This window comes from Oncorhynchus nerka, linkage group LG18, assembly GCF_034236695.1.
Source record: "Oncorhynchus nerka isolate Pitt River linkage group LG18, Oner_Uvic_2.0, whole genome shotgun sequence".
Taxonomy (NCBI): Eukaryota; Metazoa; Chordata; class Actinopteri; order Salmoniformes; family Salmonidae; genus Oncorhynchus; species Oncorhynchus nerka.
This window is the reverse complement of record NC_088413.1, coordinates 1,746,920-1,772,216: the sequence shown is the minus strand read 5'-3', so window position 1 is coordinate 1,772,216 and position 25,297 is coordinate 1,746,920. Positions and strand designations below refer to the sequence as shown.

The 25,297-nt window shown below is 43.2% G+C and overlaps 1 protein-coding gene and 1 long non-coding RNA gene across 2 annotated transcripts in view; one reads left to right on the top strand and one right to left on the bottom strand.

The window, feature by feature from the left end:
- LOC135561685 (uncharacterized) overlaps window positions 1–25,297 on the bottom strand; it is a 165,189-nt gene that overhangs the window by 40,374 nt on the left and 99,518 nt on the right. The gene's annotated exons all lie outside the window — the stretch shown is intronic.
- LOC135561680 (zinc finger protein 239-like) lies at window positions 8,834–11,145 on the top strand. Its single transcript, XM_065003413.1, has 2 exons — window positions 8,834–9,301; window positions 10,104–11,145. The coding sequence occupies exons 1-2, from the start codon at window positions 9,031–9,033 to the stop codon at window positions 10,709–10,711; spliced, it is 879 nt and encodes a 292-aa protein (XP_064859485.1). The 5' UTR covers window positions 8,834–9,030; the 3' UTR covers window positions 10,712–11,145.

Genomic DNA, 25,297 nt, shown 5'->3' with positions numbered 1-25,297 from the left:
GTAATAGATCCTCTCTGTCTCTCTCGGCATGAAACATGAAAATAATATTAATTACATAGTTAATAACTACTTTAAAATCTATTAATTCTCATTAAAATATGTAAACAGTTAAATGAAAGTAAAATCTCTGTACATACCTCCTGTTTGAAATGGGGAATGTTGTTGTTGTCGCGGAGATATTTCCCAAATCCAGCCAGCAGATCACAATCCAGAGGGGCTTTTGGTATAAACCACTGCTTTGCATCCCCTTTCTCAGTGTGGTGTCCCATGACTGGTTCAATGGTCTGGAAAATATCTGGTATGCAGATTAGAATTAATAAAATACATCCATGTTTGTTTATATACTTATACGTACTACTTGTTAAAAACTTCTTACGGCTGCTGTCCCTGTACAGGGATCAACATCAGCGGAAATTTCAGAGTGACAACTAATAGTACTCGATACAACTCAAACTTTCATTAAAACACACATGCAGGGTACTCAATTAAAGCTACACTCGTTGTGAATCTAGCCAACATGTCAGATTTTTAAAATGCTTTTCGGCGAAAGCATGAGAAGCTATTATCTGAAAGCATGCAACGCCCGAAATACCCAAAGGGGACGTAAACAGAATAATTAGCGTAGCCGGCGCTACACAAAACGCAGAAATAAAATATAAAACATTCATTACCTTTGACGAGCTTCTTTGTTGGCACTCCTATATGTCCCATGAACATCACAATTGGGTCTTTTTTCGATTAAATCCGTCCATGTATACCCAAAATGTCCATTTATGAAGCCCGTCTGATCCATGAAAAAGCACCGTTCCAAAACGCGTCATTTTTTTTAATTAAAAAAGTTGCCTATAAACTTTGACAAAACAATTCAAACTACTTTTGTAATCCAACTTTAGGTATTAGTAAACGTTAATAATCGATCAAATTAATCACGGGCGATCTGTATTCAATAGCAGCACGTTTTGAAATGGTCCATTTTCTCTCTCTCAAAACTTCCAGCTGTGTACTGATAACAGGAAGTGCTTATTTCTCATCTGACCAAGGATTAACTTGCAATCTAAATGCCAATACTGGCGACATCGTGTGGAAGCTGTAGGCATTGTAAACTGGTCGCTATCTATTTTCCATTGCCATAGACAATACAGAGACTTCCACTTGGAGGAATATATATATATATTTTTTTTTTTTATGAACAGTTTTTCTTGGGATTATGCCTGCTAAACACGTTCTGTTAAAGTCACAGACATGATTTAAGCAGTTTTATAAACTTCAGAGTGTTTTCTATCCACACATACTAATTATATGCTTATACTATATTCCTGGCATGAGTAGCAGGATTTGAAATTTTGAGCGATTTTTACCAAAAAGTTACGAAAATTCGAGCCTCCTTAAAAGAGATGATTTCTATTTGCATTTATCACGGTTGGTACAACGCCCTGGTCATCGTCCATGTTGACGCTGAGTCTTCATCTATATGTTCATCTGTAGTTGGTGCCAACAGTTGAGCCACTTCCACTTGGCTGAAATATCATACAGATTAACAAAAACATTTATATTATTTTACAATCAAACATAATTGGACAACAGTTCAAATGAGTTCCAATGTAACTTGCACATATATTATTTTATCAGTGTAAAATAGCAGCTTACCCAGTTATTTGATTGTCTTCTGGCTTGTTCATAGCAAAATGACCCATTTGTTCACGATTCTTAATCAGAGGTTGGAGTGCACACTCTCCTGTTAGAGATGTGTGTCACAATACAGCTGAGTATTCTGTAGTCAATGATCCTTTCCTGGATGCTTCATGGAATCGCTTATGAACTTCCTGATCAATCTTTGGTTTTGATTCTGTCTTCATGCACACTCTGTGGAGATGTATAGATATGTTTTCCTGGTTCTTCATGCACACTCTGTGGAGATGTATAGATTATGTTTTCCTGGTTCTTCATGCACACTCTGTGGAGATGTATAGATATGTTTTCCTGGTTCTTCATGCACACTCTGTGGAGATGTATAGATATGTTTTCCTGGTTCTTCATGCACACTCTGTGGAGATGTATAGATATGTTTTCCTGGTTCTTCATGCACACTCTGTGGAGATGTATAGATATGTTTTCCTGGTTCTTCATGCACACTCTGTGGAGATGTATAGATATGTTTTCCTGGTTCTTCATGCACACTCTGCACACAATAGGGATCCTTCTTTGTTTTCTGTAAGACAGTGAATGCACAATAAGTACATGTAATGAAGTTATTACTTAAACCCTCTCTGGGATATGTGGGACGCGTCCCACCTGGCCAACATCCAGTGAAAATGCAGAATGCCAAATTCAAATAAATGACTGTAAAAATTTAACTTCATGAAATTCACACATTCAATACACCAAATTAAAGCGACACTTGTTGTGAATCCAGCCAGCATGTCAGATTTCAAAAATGCTTTACAGTGAAAGCAAACAATGCTATTATCTGAGGACAGTGGTTTCAAAAAGTGATTTCAAAAACATTCTGCACACTCTCACCCTCTGTGAAACATGATAGAAAGCAATTAATTTATGGTCTGATTTAAGAGAAAGAGCCAAATGAGAGTATAAAACCCCCACTGAGAGGTGTGCTATTCCCTTCATTTAGAGAGAACTTACTTTGAACCAGTAGCAGTTGCAGATGCCATCTTGCTCCAAGGAGAAGGAAGTCAATTCTCAATGAAATGTTTTCAGAATATGGGGAAAAGGCAATAATCCAACTCCAGCTCCTTCTAAGTGTCTCACAGTATGACGTTCTGTAGTGAATGAGTTCAGACTCTGGAAAGGTCTTTATATTTACAATCAGATCGGCCCAACCCTTTTCTACATTTAAATATTCTATTCAGGGCAAATTGTTTGGTGAAGGGAGGGAATATCACACCTCTGAGTGGGGGTTTTCTCACAAGTTGTATTTGCATTAATTCCATTTGAAAACAAAAGGTTGGCAGTTTGGAAAAACTCTCTCCAAAGGTCACTATCTCAAACTCTCATAAATGTTCTGAAGGGGATCAAAAAATGCAGGGACAATTTAAGGTTCCTCCAGGTGTTATAAATCATTTAATTTATTCAATAGCAGAAGCCTTTATTCAGTAGTATTTACAGCTGTAGTTATGTGACTAAATAAAGTACATTTTCGTTATACCTGATATACGACATAATATGTCATGTGTAAAGCCCTGAAAGCCTATGAAAGTACCAGGGCAGGCAGGGCTATGGGCTTTGGGCCTTTGGGCCTGTGGCATGTGAGCATATGGGTTCATGTGGCATGGGCCTGAGCCGATCGAAAGGGTTCAGATCCCCAAATCCGAGGGCGGAGATGGGCGCCTGGAATGGGTTCGCCCGAGAGAGGGGCCAAGCCCTGGAATGGGTTCGCCCGAGAGAGGGGCCCAAGCCCTGGAATGGGTTCGCCCCGAGAGGGGCCCAGGGAATGGGTTTGCCAAGCCCTGGAATGGGTTCGCCCGAGAGAGGGGCCCAAGCCCTGGAATGGGTTCGCCCGAGAGAGGGGCCCAAGCCCTGGAATGGGTTCGCCCGAGAGAGGGGCCCAAGCCCTGGAATGGGTTCGCCCCGAGAGAGGGCCCAAGCCCTGGAATGGGTTCGCCCGAGAGAGGAGCCAAAGCCCTGGAATGGGTTCGCCCGAGAGAGGAGCCCAAGCCCTGGAATGGGTTCGCCCCTAGAGAGGGCCAAAGCCCTGGAATGGGTTCGCCAAAGCCCTGAGAGAGGGGCCCAAGCCCTGGAATGGGTTCGCCCGAGAGAGGGGCCCAAGCCCTGGAATGGGTTCGAGCCCTGCCCTGGAAAGCGTCGAATGGGTTCGCCCATGAGAGAGGGGCCCAAGCCCTCAAAAGCGTCAATGCGGTTCACGGCTGGCAGTCCATGGTGAGCTCACTGCTGGCCCTTGAAATTCTGGGGAAGAGGCTTGTGTAAATGTCTGGGGGTGTTTTAAAAATCGAAAAAAGCTCAAAACTTTGCCAAAATGCTCTCAAATTATAGGTATGTCACACTGGAACAGAGCATGTGTGATACATCACTGTGACTGTCCAATTTATGGATCTATGCAGCCTCAAAACAGGCTTGTTTTGCTGTATGTTCAAATCATGGCATGTTTATATAAATTGTCTTCTTTAAAAATCGATAAAAGCTCAATGTTTACGAAAATGGTCTCAAATTGGAGATCTAGTTACACTGGAACAGGGCATGTGTGATGTTTAGTAAAACATAACAGGTCACTTTAGTAAAACATAACTATTTGACTTTTTGAAAATCACTCTATGCAAAACAAGGGGTTGGCCCCCAAAACAGACAAAACAAGGGGTATGCTTGCTGTATGTGACTTTTAACGGATCAGACAAAACAAGGGGTTGGAAACGGATCAGACAAAACAAGGGGTTGGATCAGACAAAACAAGGGGTTGGAAACGGATCAGACAAAACAAGGGGTTGGAAGACAAAACAAGGGGTTGGAAACGGATCAGACAAAACAAGGGGTTGGAAACGGATCAGACAAAACAACAAACGGATCAGAGGGGTTGGAAACGGATCAGACAAAACAAGGGGTTGGAAACGGATCAGACAAAACAAAAACGGATCAGGGGTTGGAAACGGATCAGACAAAACAAGGGGTTGGAAACGGATCAGACAAAACAAGGGGTTGGAAACGGATCAGACAAAACAAGGGGTTGGAAACGGATCAGACAAAACAAGGGGTTGGAAACGGATCAGACAAAACAAGGGGTTGCTCGCCAATTTGCCGATGATTTGATATATTATTTTTTATTTTCATTTTTTATTATTATTATTATAATATTTTCTTTCCGCCTTTATTTAATCTTTATTTAACCAGGCAAGTCAGTTAAGAACACATTCTTATTTTCAATGACGGCCTAGGAACGCAGAATGACAGATTTTTTACCTTGTCAGCGAGGGAGTTCCAACTTGCAACCTTACAGTTAACTAGTCCAGCGCTCCAACCACCTGATTACATTGCACTCCAGGAGGAGTCTGCCTGTTACGCGAATGCAGTAAACTACGTAAGTTTCTAGCTGCATTACACTTATCTTACAAAAAACAATCAATCAATGACTGTCATTGCTCCAATGTTACTTCACCATAAACATCAATGTCTTTCTTCAAATCAATACACAAGTATATATTTTTAAACCTGCATATTTAACTAAAAGAAATCCAGGTTAGCAGGCAATATTAACCAGGTTAAATTGTGTCATTTCTCTTCGTTCATTGCACGCAGAGTCAGTGTATTAAGCAACAGTTTGGGCCGCCTGGCTCTTTGCAAACTAATTTGCCAGGATTTTACGTAATTATGACATAACATTGAAGGTTGTACAATGTAACAGGAATATTTAGACTCATGGACCCGTTAGATAAAATACGGAACGGAACAAAGGTCTTGTTTTCGAGGTGATAGTTTCCGGATTAGTCAAAGGTAGATGGTTTAGAGAGAAATAGTCGACGCGTTGTACTTCCTGTAATAACTTGCGGCTGAATTTGAAAGGGGTTCCTTCGTTATTTTAATGTTCATGTCTTCCATAGAGAATGTCTTGATCTACTTCAGATAAGGTCTGTGTTTCGTGCTTAAACAGGTTATGTCTTCCAGGTTAGGAATGTCTTGATCAGGTTAGATAAGGTCTGTGTTAGGGTGCAGGTTAGGGTGCAGGTTAGGGTGCAGGTTAGGGTACAGGTTAGGGGTTAGGGTGCAGGTTAGGGTACAGGTTAGGTGCAGGTTAGGGTGCAGGTTAGGTACAGGTTAGGGTGCAGGTTAGGGTTCAGGCTTAAACCGCCTCTGCGTTTTGATACCCGTGTAAATCTCACCAGGATAAGGTAACGTTTGTCAACATATTTTCATAAATGATCTTTGCTTATATTTAGCCAATATTGATCAGAGTTACCTTGTCCTATGGATATCTACACAGTTATACAATTGGCAAGGTGGTGTAAGCCTACACTCAACACAGACCTTATTTTAAGTGAATCTAAAAATATCCTATGGAATAAATGAAGGAACCGCTTTTCAGATTTTGCTAGAAGGTGTCATGGGAATTATGACTCGCACTTTGGTAGTCAATTCTTACCATGTCCATTATTAAAATAGGATTTCCTGCATATAGAAATTACAGTTTTTGTTTTCAACATTCATCACAGGTAACTTCAACTCTATTTTTATTCAAACAGTTGAGAGTATTTGTCTCTAAGCAGACTCTTCAGTATCATTGTCACTTCAGAGGTGTGTGTGTGTGTGTGTATTATATTAAGTTAAAATAAAAGTGTTCATTGTTCATTCAGTATTGTTGTTGTCATTATTACAAAAATGTGTGTGTGTGTAACGGATGTGAAACTGTAGCTTAGTTATTAAATAGCGTTAAAACTAAGACCTTGCAGTAGTTCCCTTGCTCTGTTCATTCATGTACTGTTATTGATGTGTGCAGAGGGTTGTCATTATTACAAAATACTGTTACATGTGTATGATATATATATACAGTGGGGCAAAAAGTATTTAGTCAGCCACCAATTGTGCAAGTTCTCCCACTTAAAAAGATGAGAGGGCTGTCATTTTCATCATAGGTACACTTCAACTATGACAGACAAAACGAGAAAAAAATCCAGAAAATCACATTGTAGGATTTTTTTATGAATTTATTTGCAAATTATGGTGGAAAATAAGTATTTGGTCACCTACAAACAAGCAAGATTTCTGGCTCTCACAGACCTGTAACTTCTTATTTAAGAGGCTCCTCTGTCCTCCACTCGTTACCTATATTAATGGCACCTGTTTGAACTTGTTATCAGTATAAAAACACCTGTCCACAACCTCAAACAGTCACACTCCAAACTCTATGCTGGAATATACTATAGCTGAGATCCCAATACCCATGTAAACATAGCTAAACATAGCTTACTGACAGATCAATGAGGTCAGATCCAATACCCATGTAAACATAGCTCACTGACAGATCAATGAGGTCAGATCCAATACCCATGTAAACATAGCTAAGATCAATAGCTTACTGAAACATAGATCAATGAGGTCAGATCCAATACCCATATAAACATAGCTTACTGACAGATCAATGAGGTCAGATCCAATACCCATGTAAACATAGCTTACTGACAGATCAATGAGGTCAGATCCCAATACCCATGTAAACATAGCTAAAGATCAATGAGGTCAGATCCAATACCCATGCACATAGCTTACTGACAGATCAATGAGGTTAGATCCAATACCCATGTAAACATAGCTAAACATAGCTTACTGATAGATCAATGAGGTTAGATCCAATACCCATGTAAACATAGCTTACTGATAGATCAATGAGGTTAGATCCAATACCCATGTAAACATAGCTTACTGATAGATCAATGAGGTTAGATCCAATACCCATGTAAACATAGCTTACTGATAGATCAATGAGGTTAGATCCCAATACCCATGTAAACATAGCTAAACATAGCTTACTGATAGATCAATGAGGTTAGATCCCAATACCCATGTAAACATAGCTTACTGATAGATCAATGAGGTCAGATCCCAATACCCATGTAAACATAGCTTACTGACAGATCAATGAGGTTAGATCCCAATACCCATGTAAACATAGCTTACTGACAGATCAATGAGGTCAGATCCCAATACCCATGTAAACATAGCTTACTGACAGATCAATGAGGTTAGATCCAATACCCATGTAAACATAGCTTACTGACAGATCAATGAGGTTAGATCCAATACCCATGTAAACATAGCTTACTGACAGATCAATGAGGTTAGATCCAATACCCATGTAAACATAGCTTACTGACAGATCAATGAGGTTAGATCCAATACCCATGTAAACATAGCTTACTGACAGATCAATGAGGTCAGATCCAATACCCATGTAAACATAGCTTACTGACAGATCAATGAGGTCAGATCCAATACCCATGTAAACATAGCTTACTGACAGATCAATGAGGTCAGATCCAATACCCATGTAAACATAGCTTACTGACAGATCAATGAGGTCAGATCCAATACCCATGTAAACATAGCTTACTGACAGATCAATGAGGTTAGATCCAACACCCATGTGTTGCGAACAGGTCGATTGTAGCGGTAGTCGTTTCGATGGTGAATAACTTGACAGTTATTTTGACCGCGGTGGTTATTGAAGTCATGGTTTCGTGGAAGAAACCGTTGTTGTGCATCATCTTTCAACGCTCCAATACCTGATAATGACCAAACCTGTTTAGGCTTTTTGGGAATTTAACTTCAATTAACCTGAAAGTGTTCATAGTATAAACATCTGTTGGGTTGGTAGAATGTGGAAAGACCCACCTCATTGGTTAATATTCACTGTAGTATAAACATCTGTTGTGTTGGTAGAATGTGGTAAGACCCTCCTCATTGGTTAATATTCCCTATAGTAGAAACATCTGTTGAGTTGGTAGAATGTGGAAAGACCCACCTCATTGGTTAATATTCACTGGTTTTTGGGTTGGGAAATGTCACCTCATTGGTTAATATTCACTTAGGAGAAACATCTGTTGGGTTGGTAGAACAAATCTGCAGTTGAAACATCTGTTGGGATGGTAGAATGTATATATTTTATTATTATTAAAATGAAATATTATTATTTAATGAAAGAAATGTAAAAATGCACTTTTTGTCTGGAAATAAAATAAACATGTATCTGCGTTAACCACTCCAGTCAACAGATGGCGATATGCGTTGTTCAGGCGATGCTATCAGAGTGACGTATAATGTAGTGGACGGGACGCTTCTTCAACAACATCTCGTCAGCCACCTCGGTAGCTTCCTAGCGGAAACGTTCAAACTGTTCAGACTGCTTCGGTCTATATTTACTTCTGTATTTGGAACATAATTCTGTCTTTTAACTAGTTTCCCCATTTCATGTCATATTTCCGTTTAGTCAGGTAACGGTACCTGGCTTGATAAATGAGCCTATCACTAGGCTAGTCGCTAACTAGCTAGGTTAGCTGGCTAACATCCCCGACCATGAGCTCAGCAAGCTGCTGCCCTCCTGCTAAAAAAGAGGTCTGCTGGAAGGAGAAAGAAGGTATTTGGCTGAACGTTGTCGTGAAAGAGGAGAATGAAGAGGAGGATGTCACAGTAAACGAAGAAGTAGAGGGTGAGGCTGTTACACAGAAAGAAGAGGAAGAAAACGATTATACTTTTTTCGGAGTGAATGAAGGAGAGATAACTGTCATATTGAAGGAGGAGGAGAGGGAAGAAGAAGAGGAGGAGACAGAAGATCTGAGTAACACCAGTAAGTCCTGTCTTGAAAATAGTTGTTGAACTGATACGTGGTTTTAAAACGGCATTCTACTCTAGTTCTGAGCTTAAATGCCGTTTTTTAATGTAGGAATTGATAAAGCTACACTGTAAGATGTGAATACCATCAAGAAGCTGGCCAACAACAAAACTTTAACAATGGATTTGCACCCAAAATCACAACTTAAATGTCTCACGGAATGGACTTGCCTTCATTCAATACTGCAATTCCACTGTACTAAACTGGAGGCGATTTCCAGCCCACCGTTGACTGCGGTCAAGTGAGCCGACAGTCGCAAAACGCGGTCAGGCCATCTGCTCTTCGGTTTCTTCCTGAATTTGCGTGCGCGAATACACTTTACGGAATGGCGTTTTTTCAGGTAGGGAAACTGAGTTGAATGGACTCTCATGCACAGGTAGTCGAGACGATGGCTACAAATCATTACAAGCAAACCGTTTGAAGCACACCTATTCAATCTGCCATAATAAAAATGATACCAAATCGTTTATTTAATTTTCGTGTTATCATAAAGTACTTTATCATTGCTAGAGTGTCAAGCGTAGGCTGGACTGGTGTAACGCTACAACATACAATGACATTCTAGACCATTCTATAGGCCTCTCTGACTAAGAACCACACAGAGACCTGCATTTTGTAGTGGCTTTAATAACACTTGTGAAAACTGACTTCAGGTGATTGGGGGATTTAGTCTAGATTAAACGTCATAGGAAGTTTTATCATGTGGAGGTTTCATTCAGGTCTCTGTTTAATTAAATCATCTGTTTGTCTTTGACAGGAAAGAGACCAGACTCTCCTTCTGACAGCAGGAAGAGTCCTTCAGGGAAACCAGACCCCGAGATGTCCAAACCAGCAGGACGACATCACTGCTCCCAGTGTGGAAAGAGTTTTACTCAGTTAGGGAGCCTGAGAACACATAAGAGAATACACACTGGAGAGAAGCCTTACCACTGTTCCCAATGTGGAATGACGTTTACCCAGTTAGGGAGCCTGAGAACACATAAGAGAATACACACTGGAGAGAAGCCTTACCACTGTTCCCAATGTGGAATGTCGTTTACCCAGTTAGGGAGCCTGCAAACACATGAGAGGGGACACACAGGGGAAAAGCTTTTCCAATGTTCCCATTGTGGAAAGAGTTTTGGCCAGGTAGGAAACCTGAACAAGCATGAGAGGACACACACAGGTAAGAAGATGTACCGCTGCTCCCAGTGTGGAGAGAGATTTACCCGGTTAAGGTACCTGAAAGAGCATGAAGGAATACATACAAATACACAGGAGGAGAAGACATACCACTGCTCTCATTGTGGAAAGACATTTTCCCAGTCAGAGAACCTGAAAACACATGAGAGAATCGAGAGGCTGTGTTCTGACTTGTGTTTTTGACTGAGAATGTGTGTGTTTGTTTGGGCTGTCAGACTTGAGTTCACTTTGTGTAATGTTAGTGCACTATTTTTAATTGTGATTAATCCATTGTCTGAAAGGGTTAAAAACACACTGAAAACATCCAGAATACATCCTATATACTGCTAAAATCTACAATGCCATGTAAACACAAGATGACATTGAGGTTAAATAAAGTGTGATTTATCAATGGAACATATTTTGACACGTCCACTGTGTGTCTCTGTAGAGTCATAATATCCATAACAACTAGAGGTCAAACAGGAGATGGTTCCATTCATTTTCCCCACAGGGCTGTGTTTTGTTTAGACTCACCCTGGTGTGATGTTTTGATAACCATGTAAACCTCTCTGGGACAAGGTGACTGAGGACACAGTGTGTTGTCAATTTATTGTCATGTTTTTAAAATGGTATAACTGCCTTTTTTTAGCTGGACCCCAGGAAGAGTAATGCTGCCTGGAACTAATGGGGATCCATTTAAACCCCAGGAAGAGTAGCTGCTGCCTTGGCAGGAATAATGGGGATCCATAATAAACCCCAGGAAGAGTAGCTGCTGCCTTGGCAGGAACTAATGGGGATCCATAATAAACCCCAGGAAGAGTAGCTGCTGCCTTGGCAGTTCTACCTTGCTATTTGACAGGTTTGTTAAATCATGTCTAATATATTGAATTTACCACAGGTGGACCCCAATCAAGTTGTACTCTAAACCAATGGAATCAGGATGCATCTGAGAATGTTGAGTCTCATAGCAAAGGGTCTGAACACTTGAGTTGACATTTGTCAAAAATGTCTAAACCAGTTTTTGGTTTGTCATTATCCATTGTGTTTAGATTGATGAGTGGGAAAATTCTATTTTATAATGAAGCTGTCTGCAACTAAATGTGGAATAAGTGAAGGGGTCTGAATACTTAATGAATACACTGTATACCACTGGAAGAGGTTTCTATCATTGGCAGTTTTGTTACACAGTCAGGTGATCACTATAGAAAGTCCAATCTTAGGAGAGAACATGGGAGGCACTATACTGTGTGTCTGCAGGTGTCTATCTGGTCAAAACCACTGATACAGGTGCCCCTCCACCCTCTGGTGGGATGGATCATGTCTAAGAAACCTAAAAATTATTAGATAACTTGTTAATATTTGCACTGTTCCTAGAAACACAAACATTTTGCTACACCTGCAATAACATTTGCTAAACACGTGTATGTGACCAATAAAATGTGATTTGATTCTGATTTGAAATAAATGTCCTATTTATTAAAGGTGCTTTTGGCTGGAGTCAAAATGACTCCAAAGGATTTGAATTTGTTAAAAGTCCTTATTGATACAGAAACACTAAACCAGGATTTAGATGTATTAAGAACAAGTTGATTGACAAAGTCATGAAACATATTAATTGAATAAACCACATTTTGGCTGTGATAAAAGATATGCCTCTGGGTTCAAAATGATCCATTGCAGAACTATGGTTCAATGTAAATATGTAGTGGGTCTTGAGTTTGTTTTAAATTATCACTCATTAAAAACGAATCAATCAACACATGCTTCTCTTTGAACGACTTAATATAATAATCAACTTTAATTAAATAAATGAAAAATAAACTTTTGGTTCCTCAACTGCGTTGCCCCTCCAGTCAGCAGATGGCGATGTGCGTCTTTTACGTTCAGGCGACGCTGCCAGTGTGACGTATAATCTAGTGGACGGGACGCTACTTCAACAACAACAGTTAGACACCTCGGTAGCTTTATAGCAAACGTAGCTACAACATTCACTCTCTTCACACTGTTTTGGTGTATGTTAGTCGCTGTGTATTAAACACACTTCTGTCGTATGTACGTGTCGGCCCATTTAATTATATATTTACGTGGTTTGTCAGCTAGCCGGTTTGCTAAATTATCTTAGAACTAGGCTAGTTGCTAATGTTAGCTAGCGAACATCTCCAACCATGAGTTCACTAAGCTACTATGTTACAATACAAAAACAAGTAGAGGGTGAGGCTGTTACCGTGAAAGAAGAAGGGAAAGACGTTTCAGTGAAAGAAAAGGAAGACTCGTTCAGAGTGAAAGAGGAGGAGGATGTTACAGTAAAAGAAGAGGAAGCGGAGAGAGAGGAGGATGCAGTTTTTGGAGTGAAAGAGGGGGAGGGGAGATGACTGTCACATCGAAAAAGGAGGAGGAGGGCGAAGAGGAGGAAACTGGATATCTGGGCCCGGTTTCCCCAAACGCATCTTAAGGCATCCTATGGTTCTGATGGTGAACATAAAGATGGTTTTGAGAAACCGGGCCGTGATTAACACTAGTAAGTACTGTCTTAAATACAGAGGCACAAACTCTGCAGTTGTTGAACTGATGTGTGGTGTTAAAGGGGAAATATGTAATTGCTAATTTATATTATTTATAGCCATTGATTCTTGAAGAATATAACACAAACCTCATGAGCTTAGTTCAACTGTTGTACCCCATCAGAACCCCAAATAAGATTTTTTACGCCAATGTTTAGAAACAATGTAAATCAACACTGTAGAGCCTCAACATGGTTAAAACTATCATGTTGATATCATGGATGGTCAGTCCTTGCATCCGTAGGTCTGTCTATGAATTTGAGAGTAGTTACATTTCACCAGACCCATCCATCATCTTATTACCAAAACAGGTGGAATGACATCTTTGTTATTGTTTGAACTGCAGGTTGGTTGATCGATTGATTTGGCTTTTTTAAAGGGACAACCTAGGATTTAAACAGCAACAAAATGGCTGCCCTGAGACTTGGTTTGGTAAACAGCTGAGGGATGGGGGCTGGAGAAATGTAACTACTCTCACATTCATAGAGAAAGCTATTGTAGCAACCTCAACCCAACACCTAGCGACCTCATCAAGAAGTTCAGACATCTTGGCGTAACATTTCTAAAGTGTTGGCTTGACAGTCGCTGGACCAGGTTTGAGTTCAGGTCAGGACTTCCCCCTGAATTCACTACACTATGAATACGTTTATAATGTTACTGTCTGCTTGATTTACAGTAGCGTCTCGTTACTCTGTTTGGACATGGAGATACTTAGCTCATGTGTAGAGAACTGTTACTTAATGGATAGGCTATTGTACAACACAGAGCTATTTTCCTTCATTCAGGACATTTAGAATGACAACACATTACAGAGGAGCCTAGTGCGATTATTCACACAATTATCTGGTGATCAGGTTATGAAATGTCATGACAAAGACATTTTAGTTTCCATGTTTCACCTGGAATATTAAATGATTTATAATCCTAGGTTTATGTTATTGTTAGGTGACGTTATGGGTCCTACAGTAGGTCTATGTTATTGTTAGGTGAAGTTATGGGTCCTACAGTAGGTCTATGTTATTGTTAGGTGAAGTTATGGGTCCTACAGTAGGTCTATGTTATTGTTAGGTGAAGTTATGGGTCCTACAGTAGGTCTATGTTATTGTTAGGTGATGTTATGGGTCCTACAGTAGGTCTATGTTATTGTTAGTTGAAGTTATGGGTCCTACAGTAGGTCTATGTTATTGTTAGGTGAAGTTATGGGTCCTACAGTAGGTCTATGTTATTGTTAGGTGAAGTTATGGGTCCTACAGTAGGTCTATGTTGTTGTTAGGTGAAGTTATGGGTCCTACAGTAGGTCTATGTTATTGTTAGGTGAAGTTATGGGTCCTACAGTAGGTCTATGTTGTTGTTAGGTGAAGTTATGGGTCCTACAGTAGGTCTATGTTGTTGTTAGGGTGAATGTTATTAGGTGGTTCCTACAGTAGGTCTATGTTATTGTTAGGGGAAGTTATGGGTCCTACAGTAGGTCTATGTTATTGTTAGGTGAAGTTATTGGTCCTACAGTAGGTCTATGTTGTTGTTAGGTGAAGTTATGGGTCCTACAGTAGGTCTATGTTATTGTTAGGTGATGTTATGGGTCCTACAGTAGGTCTATGTTATTGTTAGTTGAAGTTATGGGTCCTACAGTAGGTCTATGTTGTTGTTAGGTGAAGTTATGGGTCCTACAGTAGGTCTATGGTATTGGTATGACTAGCGGTTTCCACATTAGCATGGAGGAGTTTCTGCAACCAAATTCCGTGTGCATTGCCCTCGTAGGTCTATTTTAGCAAACACAGAAAGGGGCCTATATTGGTGACCAAAGGTTGTCTGGCACACTGCTTAGGGGTTCAGCAACTGTAATAACTTATTTCTAGCCTACAATCATCGATGTTACTACTAATGTGAAAACAAGACAAAATATGACTATTGTTGCTCACTTGACTGTCTTAAGACAATTATCAAATCATTTTAATATTCATTACAGACATCAATTGTTGTACAACATCATGGCTACGCTGTTGGCATCACCTTTTACAGTGGATTTCTGCTGTTGTGGGCCTTTAACCATCTGTCTGACTTGTTGTTCACACAGGAGAGAGACGTGGCTATCGTGGATCCTCTGGGGAGCCTCAACAACATCATGAAGCTGACGAGGCAGAGAAGAGTCCCTCCCGATCAGAACACCTCAAGAAACACCAGTGGAGACCAACAGGAAGAAATCTCACTGCTGCTCTGACTGTGGGAAGAGTTACTTAAAATCAAAATCACTAAAAGTACACATGAGAATTCACACTGGAGAGAAACATCATGAGCTGTGATCAATGAAGAGTTTTATTCAGAACACCTCAAGAAACACCAGAGAACACACACAGGAGACAAATCTTACAGCTGTTATCAATGTGGGAAGAGTTTTACTACATCTAGCCATCTGATTGTACACCAGAGAACACACACAGGAGAGAAATCTTACAGCTGTGATCAATGTGGGAAGAGTTTTACTACATCTAGCCATCTGATTATACACCAGAGAACACACACAGGAGACAAATCTTACAGCTGTGATCAATGTGGGAAGAGTTTTACTACATCTAGCCATCTGATTATACACCAGAGAACACACACAGGAGAGAAACCTCATAGCTGTGATCAATGTGAGAAGAGATACTCTGATAAAAGATCTCTGATCAAACATCAGAAAATACATTAATGATGGAGTTGTTTCATGATATCAATGAATTAATGTCACAATGTAGAATGTTTAAACATTGTAGAAGGAGTATTTTAATGATGTCACAATGTAGAATGTTTGAACATTGTAGAAGGAGTATTTTAATGATGTCACAATGTAGAATGTTTAAACATTGTAGAAGGAGTATTTTAATGATGTCACAACGTAGAGTGTTTGAACATTGTAGAAGGAGTATTTTAATGATGTCACAATGTAGAATGTTTAACATTGTAGAAGGAGTATTTTAATGATGTCACAATGTAGAATGTTTTAACATTGTAGTAGGAGTATTTTAATGATGTCACAATGTAGAATGTTTAAACATTGTAGTAGGAGTATTTTAATGATGTCACAATGTAGAATGTTTAAACATTGTAGTAGGAGTATTTTAATGATGTCACAATGTAGAGTGTTTGAACATTGTAGAAGGAGTATTTTAATGATGTCACAATGTAGAATGTTTAAACATTGTAGTAGGAGTATTTTAATGATGTCACAATGTAGAATGTTTAAACATTGTAGTAGGAGTATTTTAATGATGTCACAATGTAGAATGTTTAAACATTGTAGTAGGTGTAACGGATTCACTGTTGAATGAAGAGAGTCGGACCGAAATGCAGCGTGTAGGTTACTCATGTTACTTTTTAATGAAGAAAAATACATGAAATAACTATACAATACAAAAAACAAACGGAAATGATGACACTATTACAGCCTATCTGTTTGAATACACAAAGACAGGGACAATCACCCACGAAATACAAAGCGAAACTAAGGCTGCCTAAATGGTTCCCAATCCAAGACAACAAGAATCACCTGACTGATTGGGAATCGCCTCAGGCAGCCAATCCTATACCACACCCCTAAACAGCCGCGATCCCAAATAATACAAACCCCAATGACAACAACATATAAACCCATGTCACACCCTGGCCTACCCAAACAATAAACAAAAACACAAAATACAATGACCAAGGCGTGACAGAAACCCCCTAAGGTGCGTGACAGAAACCCCCTAAGGTGCGTGACAGAAACCCCCTAAAAGGTGCGTGACAGAAACCCCCTAAGGTGCGTGACAGAAACCCCCCTAAGGTGCGTGACAGAAACCCCCTAAGAATGACAAAACCCCCTAAGGTGCGTGACAGAAACCCCCTGTTTTGCGTGACAAAACCCCCTAAGGTGCGTGACAGTAGGAGTTCCATGTGGAAATTTCCTCTATTTACCAAATCATGAGAGCAAACCACACACAAGTCAGAGTTATCATAAAGTCCATCTTTAATTATATGAGATCTATCACAAATGTGACTCTCAGATCAATTCAGTGTCTATCAATGAATTCTCTGAGAGTCCCTTACAATTGCAACTGAGATCCTTTATAGCAAAGACACACATAGCCAGACAGCATTGGCATAATTTATCGTTCAGCTTTGTCTCCTAAACTATGTACTTTTCTCAAACTCAGAACCATAAACCAATCCTCCATATCAACAGCCATATATCAAATCCATCCTATCTTGACAAGTTCACAGAGACACACTGACTGGCACACAGACATTGTGGAGCCAAGAATACAGTGATACCCTCTCTGTAAGCAACTTAGTCCTGACAGAGAACAGATACTGCAACCCCACCACAGTATTATACAAAAATAACATTCTGATGATAACTTACAAACATATGATGAATATAAAACATCTTACCTATTAAACATTATTCCCCAACAGAGTATTTTAATGATGTCACAAGGTAGAATGTTGTAGCATTGTAGTAGGAGTATTTTAATGATGTCACAATGTAGAATGTTTAAACATTGTAGAAGGAGTATTTTAATGATGTCACAATGTAGAATGTTTAAACATTGTAGAAGGAGTATTTTAATGATGTCACATGTGATGATGTGATGAGTAAAAGACTCTTCATTCTTAGCTTTTATACAGTCTGATCCTTACATAACATTCTAACCACTAGGCTGCTGCCCCAATAATACACTACATACATGTAATATAGCCTATACAGTCTGATCCTTACATAACATTCTAACCACTACCCTGCTGCCCCAATAATACACTAAATACATGTAATATAGCCTATACAGTCTGATCCTTACATAACATTCTAACCACTAGGCTACCCTGCTGCCCCAATAATACACTAACTACATGTAATATAGCCTATACAGTCTGATCCTTACATAACATTCTAACCACTACCCTGTAATATAGCTGCCCCAAACATAACCACTACACTAAATACATGTAATATAGCCTATACAGTCTGATCCATTAACCACTAGGCTAACTGCCCCAATAATACACTATATACATGTAATATAGCCTACAGTCTTCCTTATAACATCTAACCACTACCCTGCCGTCCCAATATTGTGAGAGGTGATATTCTCCTGGACCACAGACCTGGACCAGACATCACAGGTGATATTCTCCTGGACCAGACAGCATCACAGGTGATATTCTCCTGGACCAGACAGCATCACAGGTGATATTCTCCTGGACCAGACAGCATCACAGGTGGTATTCTCCTGGACCAGACAGCATCACAGGTGATATTCTCCAGACAGCATCACAGGTGACCCTGGACCAGACAGCATCACAGGTGATATTCTCCTGGACCAGACAGCATCTCAGGTGATATTCTCCTGGACCAGACAGCATCACAGGTGATATTCTCCTGGACCAGACAGCATCACAGGTGATCACAGGTGATTCTCCTGGACCAGACAGCATCACAGGTGATATTCTCCTGGACCAGACAGCATCACAGGTGATATTCTCCTGGACCAGACAGCATCACAGGTGGTATTCTCCTGGACCAGACAGCATCACAGGTGATATTCTCCTGGACCAGACAGCATCACAGGTGATATTCTCCTGGACCAGACAGCATCACAGGTGATATTCTCCTGGACCAGACAGCTGGGTGAATACACTATATATACAATAGTATGTGGACACCCCTTCAAATTAGTAGATTGGGCCATTTCAGCCACACCAGTTTCCGACAGGTGTTTAAATTTAAGCCCACCGCCATGCAATCTCCATAGACAAACATTGGCAGTAGAATGGCCTTAATGAAGATCTCAGTAACTTTCAACGTGGCACCGTCACAGGATGGCACCTTTCCAACAAGTCAGTTTGTCAAATTCCTGCCCTGCTGGAGCTGCCTGGTCGACTGTAAGTGCTGTTATTGTGAAGTGGAAACATCTGGGACCAACAACGGCTCAGCCAAGAAGTAGTGGGCCACACAAGCTCACAGAACAGGACCGCCGAGTGCTGAAGAGGGTAACGTGTAAAAATCATCTGTACTTGGTTGCAACACTCACTAACGAGATCCAAACTGCCTCTGGAAGCAACATCAGCACAGGAAACTGTTTGTCAGGAGCTTCCTGAAATGGGTTTCCACGGCCGAGCAGCTGCATACAAACCTAAGATCAATATGGGCAATGTCAAGCGTCGGCTTGAGTGGTGTAAAACTCACAGCCACTGGACTCTGGAGCAGTGGAAACGTATTCTCTGGAGTAATGAATCATCTTCACCTTCTAGCAATCCAACACACTAATCTGGGTTTGGAGGATGCCAGGAGAACGCTACCTGCCCTAATGCATAGTGACAACTGTAAAGTTTGGTGGAGGAGGAATAATGGTCTGGGGCTGTTTTTCATGGTTCGGGCCTTTTAGTTCCAGTTAAGGGAAATCTTAATGCTACAGCATAGAATGACATTCTAGAGGAATCTGTGCTTCCAACTTTGTGGCAACAGTTTGGGGAAGGCCCTTTCCTGTTTCAGCATGACAATGCCCCTGTACACAAAGTGAGATCCATACATGAATGGTTAGTCGATATTGGTGTGGAAGAACTTCACAAAGCTCTGACCTCAATGACGTTGAACGCCTTTGGGATGAATTGGAACGCCGACTGCGAGCCAGGCCTCATCGCCCAACATCAGTTTCCGACCTCACTAATGCTGTTGTGGCTGAATGGAAGCAAGTCCTCGCAGCAATGTTCCATCATCTAGTGGAAAACCTTCCCAGAAGAGTGGAGGCTGTTATAGCAGCAATGTTCCATCATCTAGTGGAAAGCCTTCCCAGAAGAGTGGAGGCTGTTATAGCAGTAAAGGGGGGACCAACTCCATATTAATACCTATGATTTTGGAATGAGATGTTAGGTGAGCAGGTGTCCACATACTGTTGGTGATTTAGTGTACATATTCCACTCTCTCCCTGAGTCCAGACAGACAGACAGACAGACAGACAGACAGAACTACTAGCCACCCCTCCACTCTCTCCCTGAGTCCATGCCCCAGACCGACAGACCGACAGACAGACAGACAGAACTACTAGCCACCCCTCCACTCTCTCCCTGAGTCCATGCCCCAGACCGACAGACCGACAGACAGACAGACAGACAGAACTACTAGCCACCCCTCCACTCTCTCCCTGAGTCCATGCCCCAGACCGACAGACAGACAGACAGACAGACAGAACTACTAGCCACCCCTCCACTCTCTCCCTGAGTCCAGGCCCCAGACCGACAGACAGACAGACAGAACTACTAGCCACCCCTCCACTCTCTCCCTGAGTCCATGCCCCAGACCGACAGACCGACAGACAGACAGAACTACTAGCCACCCCTCCACTCTCTCCCTGAGTCCATGCCCCAGACAGACAGACGGACAGACAGACAGAACTACTAGCCACCCCTCCACTCTCTCCCTGAGTCCATGCCCCAGACCGACAGACCGACAGACAGACAGACAGAACTACTAGCCACCCCTCCACTCTCTCCCTGAGTCCAGGCCCCAGACCGACAGACAGACAGACAGAACTACTAGCCACCCCTCCACTCTCTCCCTGAGTCCATGCCCCAGACAGACAGACGGACAGACAGACAGAACTACTAGCCACCCCTCCACTCTCTCCCTGAGTCCATGCCCCAGACAGACAGACAGACAGACAGACAGACAGACAGACAGACAGACAGACAGACATACAGACATACAGACATACATACATACATACATACATACATACATACATACATACATACATACATACATTTATTTTCATTCATTCACTCTCTCTCTCCCTGAGTCCAGGCCCCAGACAGACAGAACAGCAACACCATCAGAACTATAGCAGTCTTCATTCTGAAAGGACTCTGGTCTTCTTCAGAAGTAGTGCTGTAGTCTACAGGGTTCAGAACTCACCTTTTTAAACACTTCTTATCACTCATATCATGAGGTTTCACATGTGTTTGGTTACATAGTTCCCAATGTTCTTCTGAGTGATAAAACAGCAAACATTAAGAGTGTTTACTTATCAGACCCACATATATAATAAATATACTATAATATACTATATTCATATGCTTTTAGTACTCACACATGAATCATATCCTGTTTGCAGGTCATGTGTTGTTTTGAGCCAGCCAGTTCCTCTTACGGCCACTAGGTGGTAATCTGGTGTCACAGTGTTGTTTTGAGCCAGCAGTAAAAACACACTGACAGGACAGTTCCTTTTACGGCCACTAGGTGGTAATCTGGTGTCACAGTGTTGTTTTGAGCCAGCAGTAAAAACACACTGACAGGACAGTTCCTTTTACGGCCACTAGGTGGTAATCTGGTGTCATAGACGCAGGACTGTAGACTAGAAAGAACGATTGTCCCAATTATATCTCCTTTCTCCTAAAGTGTGCACTTGTTCACTTCCCTTCACTGAAATGACTGGTTTACTAAATATGGAGGAAACTCCCATTTGATACCAAAAGGTAGAGTCCTCTGAGTGGAACGGTGTGACAAACAGTACCTCCTCTTCTCCCCTCTCTCCCTCTCATCTTCTCCCCTCTCCCTCTCCTCTTCTCCCCTCTCCCTCTCCTCTTCTCCCCTCTCTCCCTCTCCTCTTCTCCCCCCTCTCCTCTTCTCCCCCTCTCCTCTTCTCCCCTCTCCTCTTCTCTCCTCTTCTCCCCCTCTCCTCTTCTCCCCTCTCCTCTTCTCTTCTCCCCTCTCCCTCTCCTCTCCCTCCCCTCTCCTCTTCTCCCCCTCTCCTCTTCTCCCCCTCTCCTCTTCTCCCTCTCTCCTCTTCTCCCCTCTCCTCTCCTCTTCTCCCCCTCTCCCTCTCCTCTTCTCCCCTCCCTCTCCTCTTCTCCCCTCTCCCTCTCCTCTTCTCCCCCTCTCCTCTTCTCCCCTCTCCCTCTCCTCTTCTCCCCCTCTCCTCTTCTCCCCTCTCCCTCTCCTCTTCTCCCCCTCCCCTCTCCCTTTCTCCCCCTCTCCCTCTCCTCTTCTCCCCACTCTCCCTCTCCTCTTCTCCCTCTCCCTCTCCTCCTTCCCTTCTCCCCCTCTCCTCTTCTCCCCTCTCCCTCTCCCCTCCCTCTCCTCTTCTCCCCCTCTCCTCTTCTCCCCCTCTCCTCTTCTCCCCCCCTCTCCCTCTCCTCTTCTCCCCTCTCCTTCTCCTCTTCTCCCCCTCTCCCTCTCCTCTTCTCCCTCTCCCTCTCCTCTTCTCCCCTCTCCCTCTCCTCTCTCCCCCTCTCCTCTTCTCCCTCTCTCTCCTCTTCTCCCCTCTCCTCTTCTCCCCTCTCCTCCCCTTCTCCCCTCTTCTCCCCCTCTCCCTCTCTCTTCTCCCCACTCTCCCTCTCCTCTTCTCCCTCTCCCTCTCCTCTCCTCTCCTCCCCTTCCCTTCTCCCCCTCTCCTCTTCTCCCCTCTCCCTCTCCTCTTCTCCCCACTCTCCCTCTCCTCTTCTCCCTCTCCCTCTCCTCTCCTCTCCTTCTCCCCCTCTCCTCTTCTCCCCTCTCCCTCTCCCTCTCCTCCTCTCCCCCTCTCCTCTTCTCCCTCTCCCTCTCCTCTCCTCTTCTCCGCCCTCTCCTCTTCTCCCCTCTCCCTCTCCTCTTCTCCCCCTCCTTCTCCCCTCTCCCTCTCCTCTTCTCCCTCTCTCCTCTTCTCCCCTCTCCCTCTCCTCTTCTCCCCTCTCCCTCTCCTCTGCTCTCCCTCTCCTCTTCTCCCCTCTCCCTCTCCTCTTCTCCCCCTCTCCTCTTCTCCCCTCTCCTCTTCTCTCCCTCTCCTCTTCTCCCCCTCTCTCTTCTCCCCCTCTCCTCTTCTCCCCACTCTCCTCTTCTCCCCCTCTCCTCTTCTCCCCTCTCCCTCTCCTCTTCTCCCCTCTCCTCTTCTCCCCTCTCCCTCTCCTCTTCTTCACTCTCCCTCTCCTCTTCTCCACTCTCCCTCTCCTCTTCTCCCCTCTCCCTCTCCTCTTCTCCCCTCTCCCTCTCCTCTTCTCCACTCTCCCTCTCCTCTTCTCCCCCTCTCCTCTTCTCCCCTCTCCCCTCTCCTCTCCTCTTCTCTCCTCTTCTCCCCCTCTCCTCTACTCCCCCTCTCCTCTCCTCTCCTCTTCTCTCCTCTTCTCCCCCTTCTCCTCCTCTCCCCTCTCCCTGTCCTCTTCTCCCCCTCTCCTCTTCTCCCCTCTCCCTCTCCTCTTCTCCCTCTCCCTCTCCTCTCCTCTCTCCCCTTCTCCCTCTCCTCTCCTCTTCCCCTCTCCCTCTCCTCTTCTCCCCCCTCTCCTCTTCTCCCCTCTCCCTCTCCTCTTCTCTCCTCTTCTCCCCCCTCTCACTCTCCTCTTCTCCCCTCTCCCTCTCCTCTTCTCCCCTCTCCCTCTTCTCCATCCTCTCCTCTCCTCTCCTCTCCTCTTCATCTTTTTACCACTGACTTCTCACCAGTGATGTCATCATAACCAGTAACCTGTTCCTCTCTTGGTCCAGCCCAGCCTGACCCTGACATATAGCATCAGGCCTGTTGAGTTGACTTGGGTAACAGACCTCTAGCTTCTACACCACATCCCCCCTTCTCCTGCTCTAACATGAGACCTCATCAGTACCCATTTTGGGTGCTGGTACTGTTTATATTTAGGTGCTGGAACATTAAGCCAATATTCTATAAGAGGTGAACTCAAGCAGTAGAAAGTTAGAGGTGATATTATAGGACACTATGTGAAATGTTGCTGCTCTGTCAGCAGTTTCCTGTGGAGTTTTTTTAACATGTTAGTTTGCTGTCGTGTGTTCAACCACTGATCCAAGATAAGTTGCTAAGAAGTTAATCTCACATCATTGACGTTAGGACGTAATGAGAGAGAAGTCATATAGCCTAGCAGTATTTTCCACTCTTCAGTCCACTCTTTATGACAGCAGACTGTGGAGCCCCAGTTAGAGACAGATATGATACCTGCAGTGGTACTGATGACCCTGTTGTGGAGCACAGGTAGGATTTTGCTACACTGATATACACTTGTGACAGTTGCTGAGATATGTTTTGATATTGTAAGATATATTATAATTTGCAGGGTTAGTAAAATAACATACATCTGGAAGCAGACAGTAAAAATGTGTCTCAAAGCAGGACAATGATGTGATCACCTGTAAATGTACTTTACTGTAGTCTAACTGTCCATCTGGGGACAGGCACTAATGTCAGTTAAGTTGTGATGGTGTCATGCATCTGACTGTTGTATATTCAGTGTGTCAATGATGGATTGTATCTGTCTCTATGTAAATGAATGAGAGTATATATTATGTATTATATATTATATTGGTGTTATGTTAGAGTAGGAGAAGGGGGGGGTGTAGATGATAGAGGTCTATGAGCTGAGTCAAGATCATCAAGTCCAACACTATATGTCAAGAAGAGAGAGAGAGAGAGAGAGAGAGAGAGAGAGAGAGAGAGAGATGAGCATAATGAGAGGGAGGAGAGAGGAAGGGTGGGGAGAGCAGAGGACGGGAGGGGACAGAGGAGGATAAGGGAGAGAGGAGGTAGAGGAGGGAGGAGGGTAAAGGAGAGAAAAGGAGAGGGGAGAGAGAGAATTGTAGAGGAGAGAGAAACAGAGAGAAGGGGGAGAGAGAAGGAGGGAGAGAGAGAATTGTCGAGGAGAGAGAGAGAGAGAGAAGGGGAGGGAAGAGAGAGGGGAGGGAAGAGAGGGGGGGAGGAGAGAGAGATTTGTAGAGAAGAGAGAAAGAGTAAGGGAAGGGCTCCACTAGGGCCCTCTCAGACAGCCGGCTCCACTAGGGCCCTCTCAGTCAGGTGGCTCCACTAGGGCCCTCTCAGCCAGCCTGCTCCACTAGGGCCCTCTCAGCCAACCTGTTCCACTAGGGCCCTCTCAGCCAGCCTGGCTCCACTAGGGCCCTCTCAGCCAGCCTGCTCCAATAGGGCCCTCTCAGCCAGCCGGCTCCACTAGGGCCCTCTCAGACAGCCGGCTCCACTAGGGCCCTCTCAGCCAGCCTGCTCCACTAGGGCCCTCTCAGCCAGCCTGCTCCACTAGGGCCCTCTCAGCCAGCCTGCTCCACTAGGGCCCTCTCAGCCAGCCTGCTCCACTAGGGCCCTCTCAGTCAGCCTGCTCCACTAGGGCCCTCTCAGCCAGCCAGCCAGCTCCACTAGGGCCCTCTCAGCCAGCCAGCTCCACTAGGGCCCTCTCAGCCAGCCTGCTCCACTAAGGTCCTCTCAGCCAGCTGGTGTGTGTAGGAGAGTGT

What these genes read in the sequence shown, in the direction of transcription:
- LOC135561680 (XM_065003413.1), top strand. Translation starts at nt 9,031, where the DNA reads ATGAGCTCAGCAAGCTGCTGCCCTCCTGCTAAAAAAGAGGTCTGCTGG. An exon ending in AGAAGATCTGAGTAACACCA is followed by an intron (nt 9,302 to 10,103) that starts GTAAGTCCTGTC and finishes TGTCTTTGACAG; the next exon opens with GAAAGAGACCAGACTCTCCT.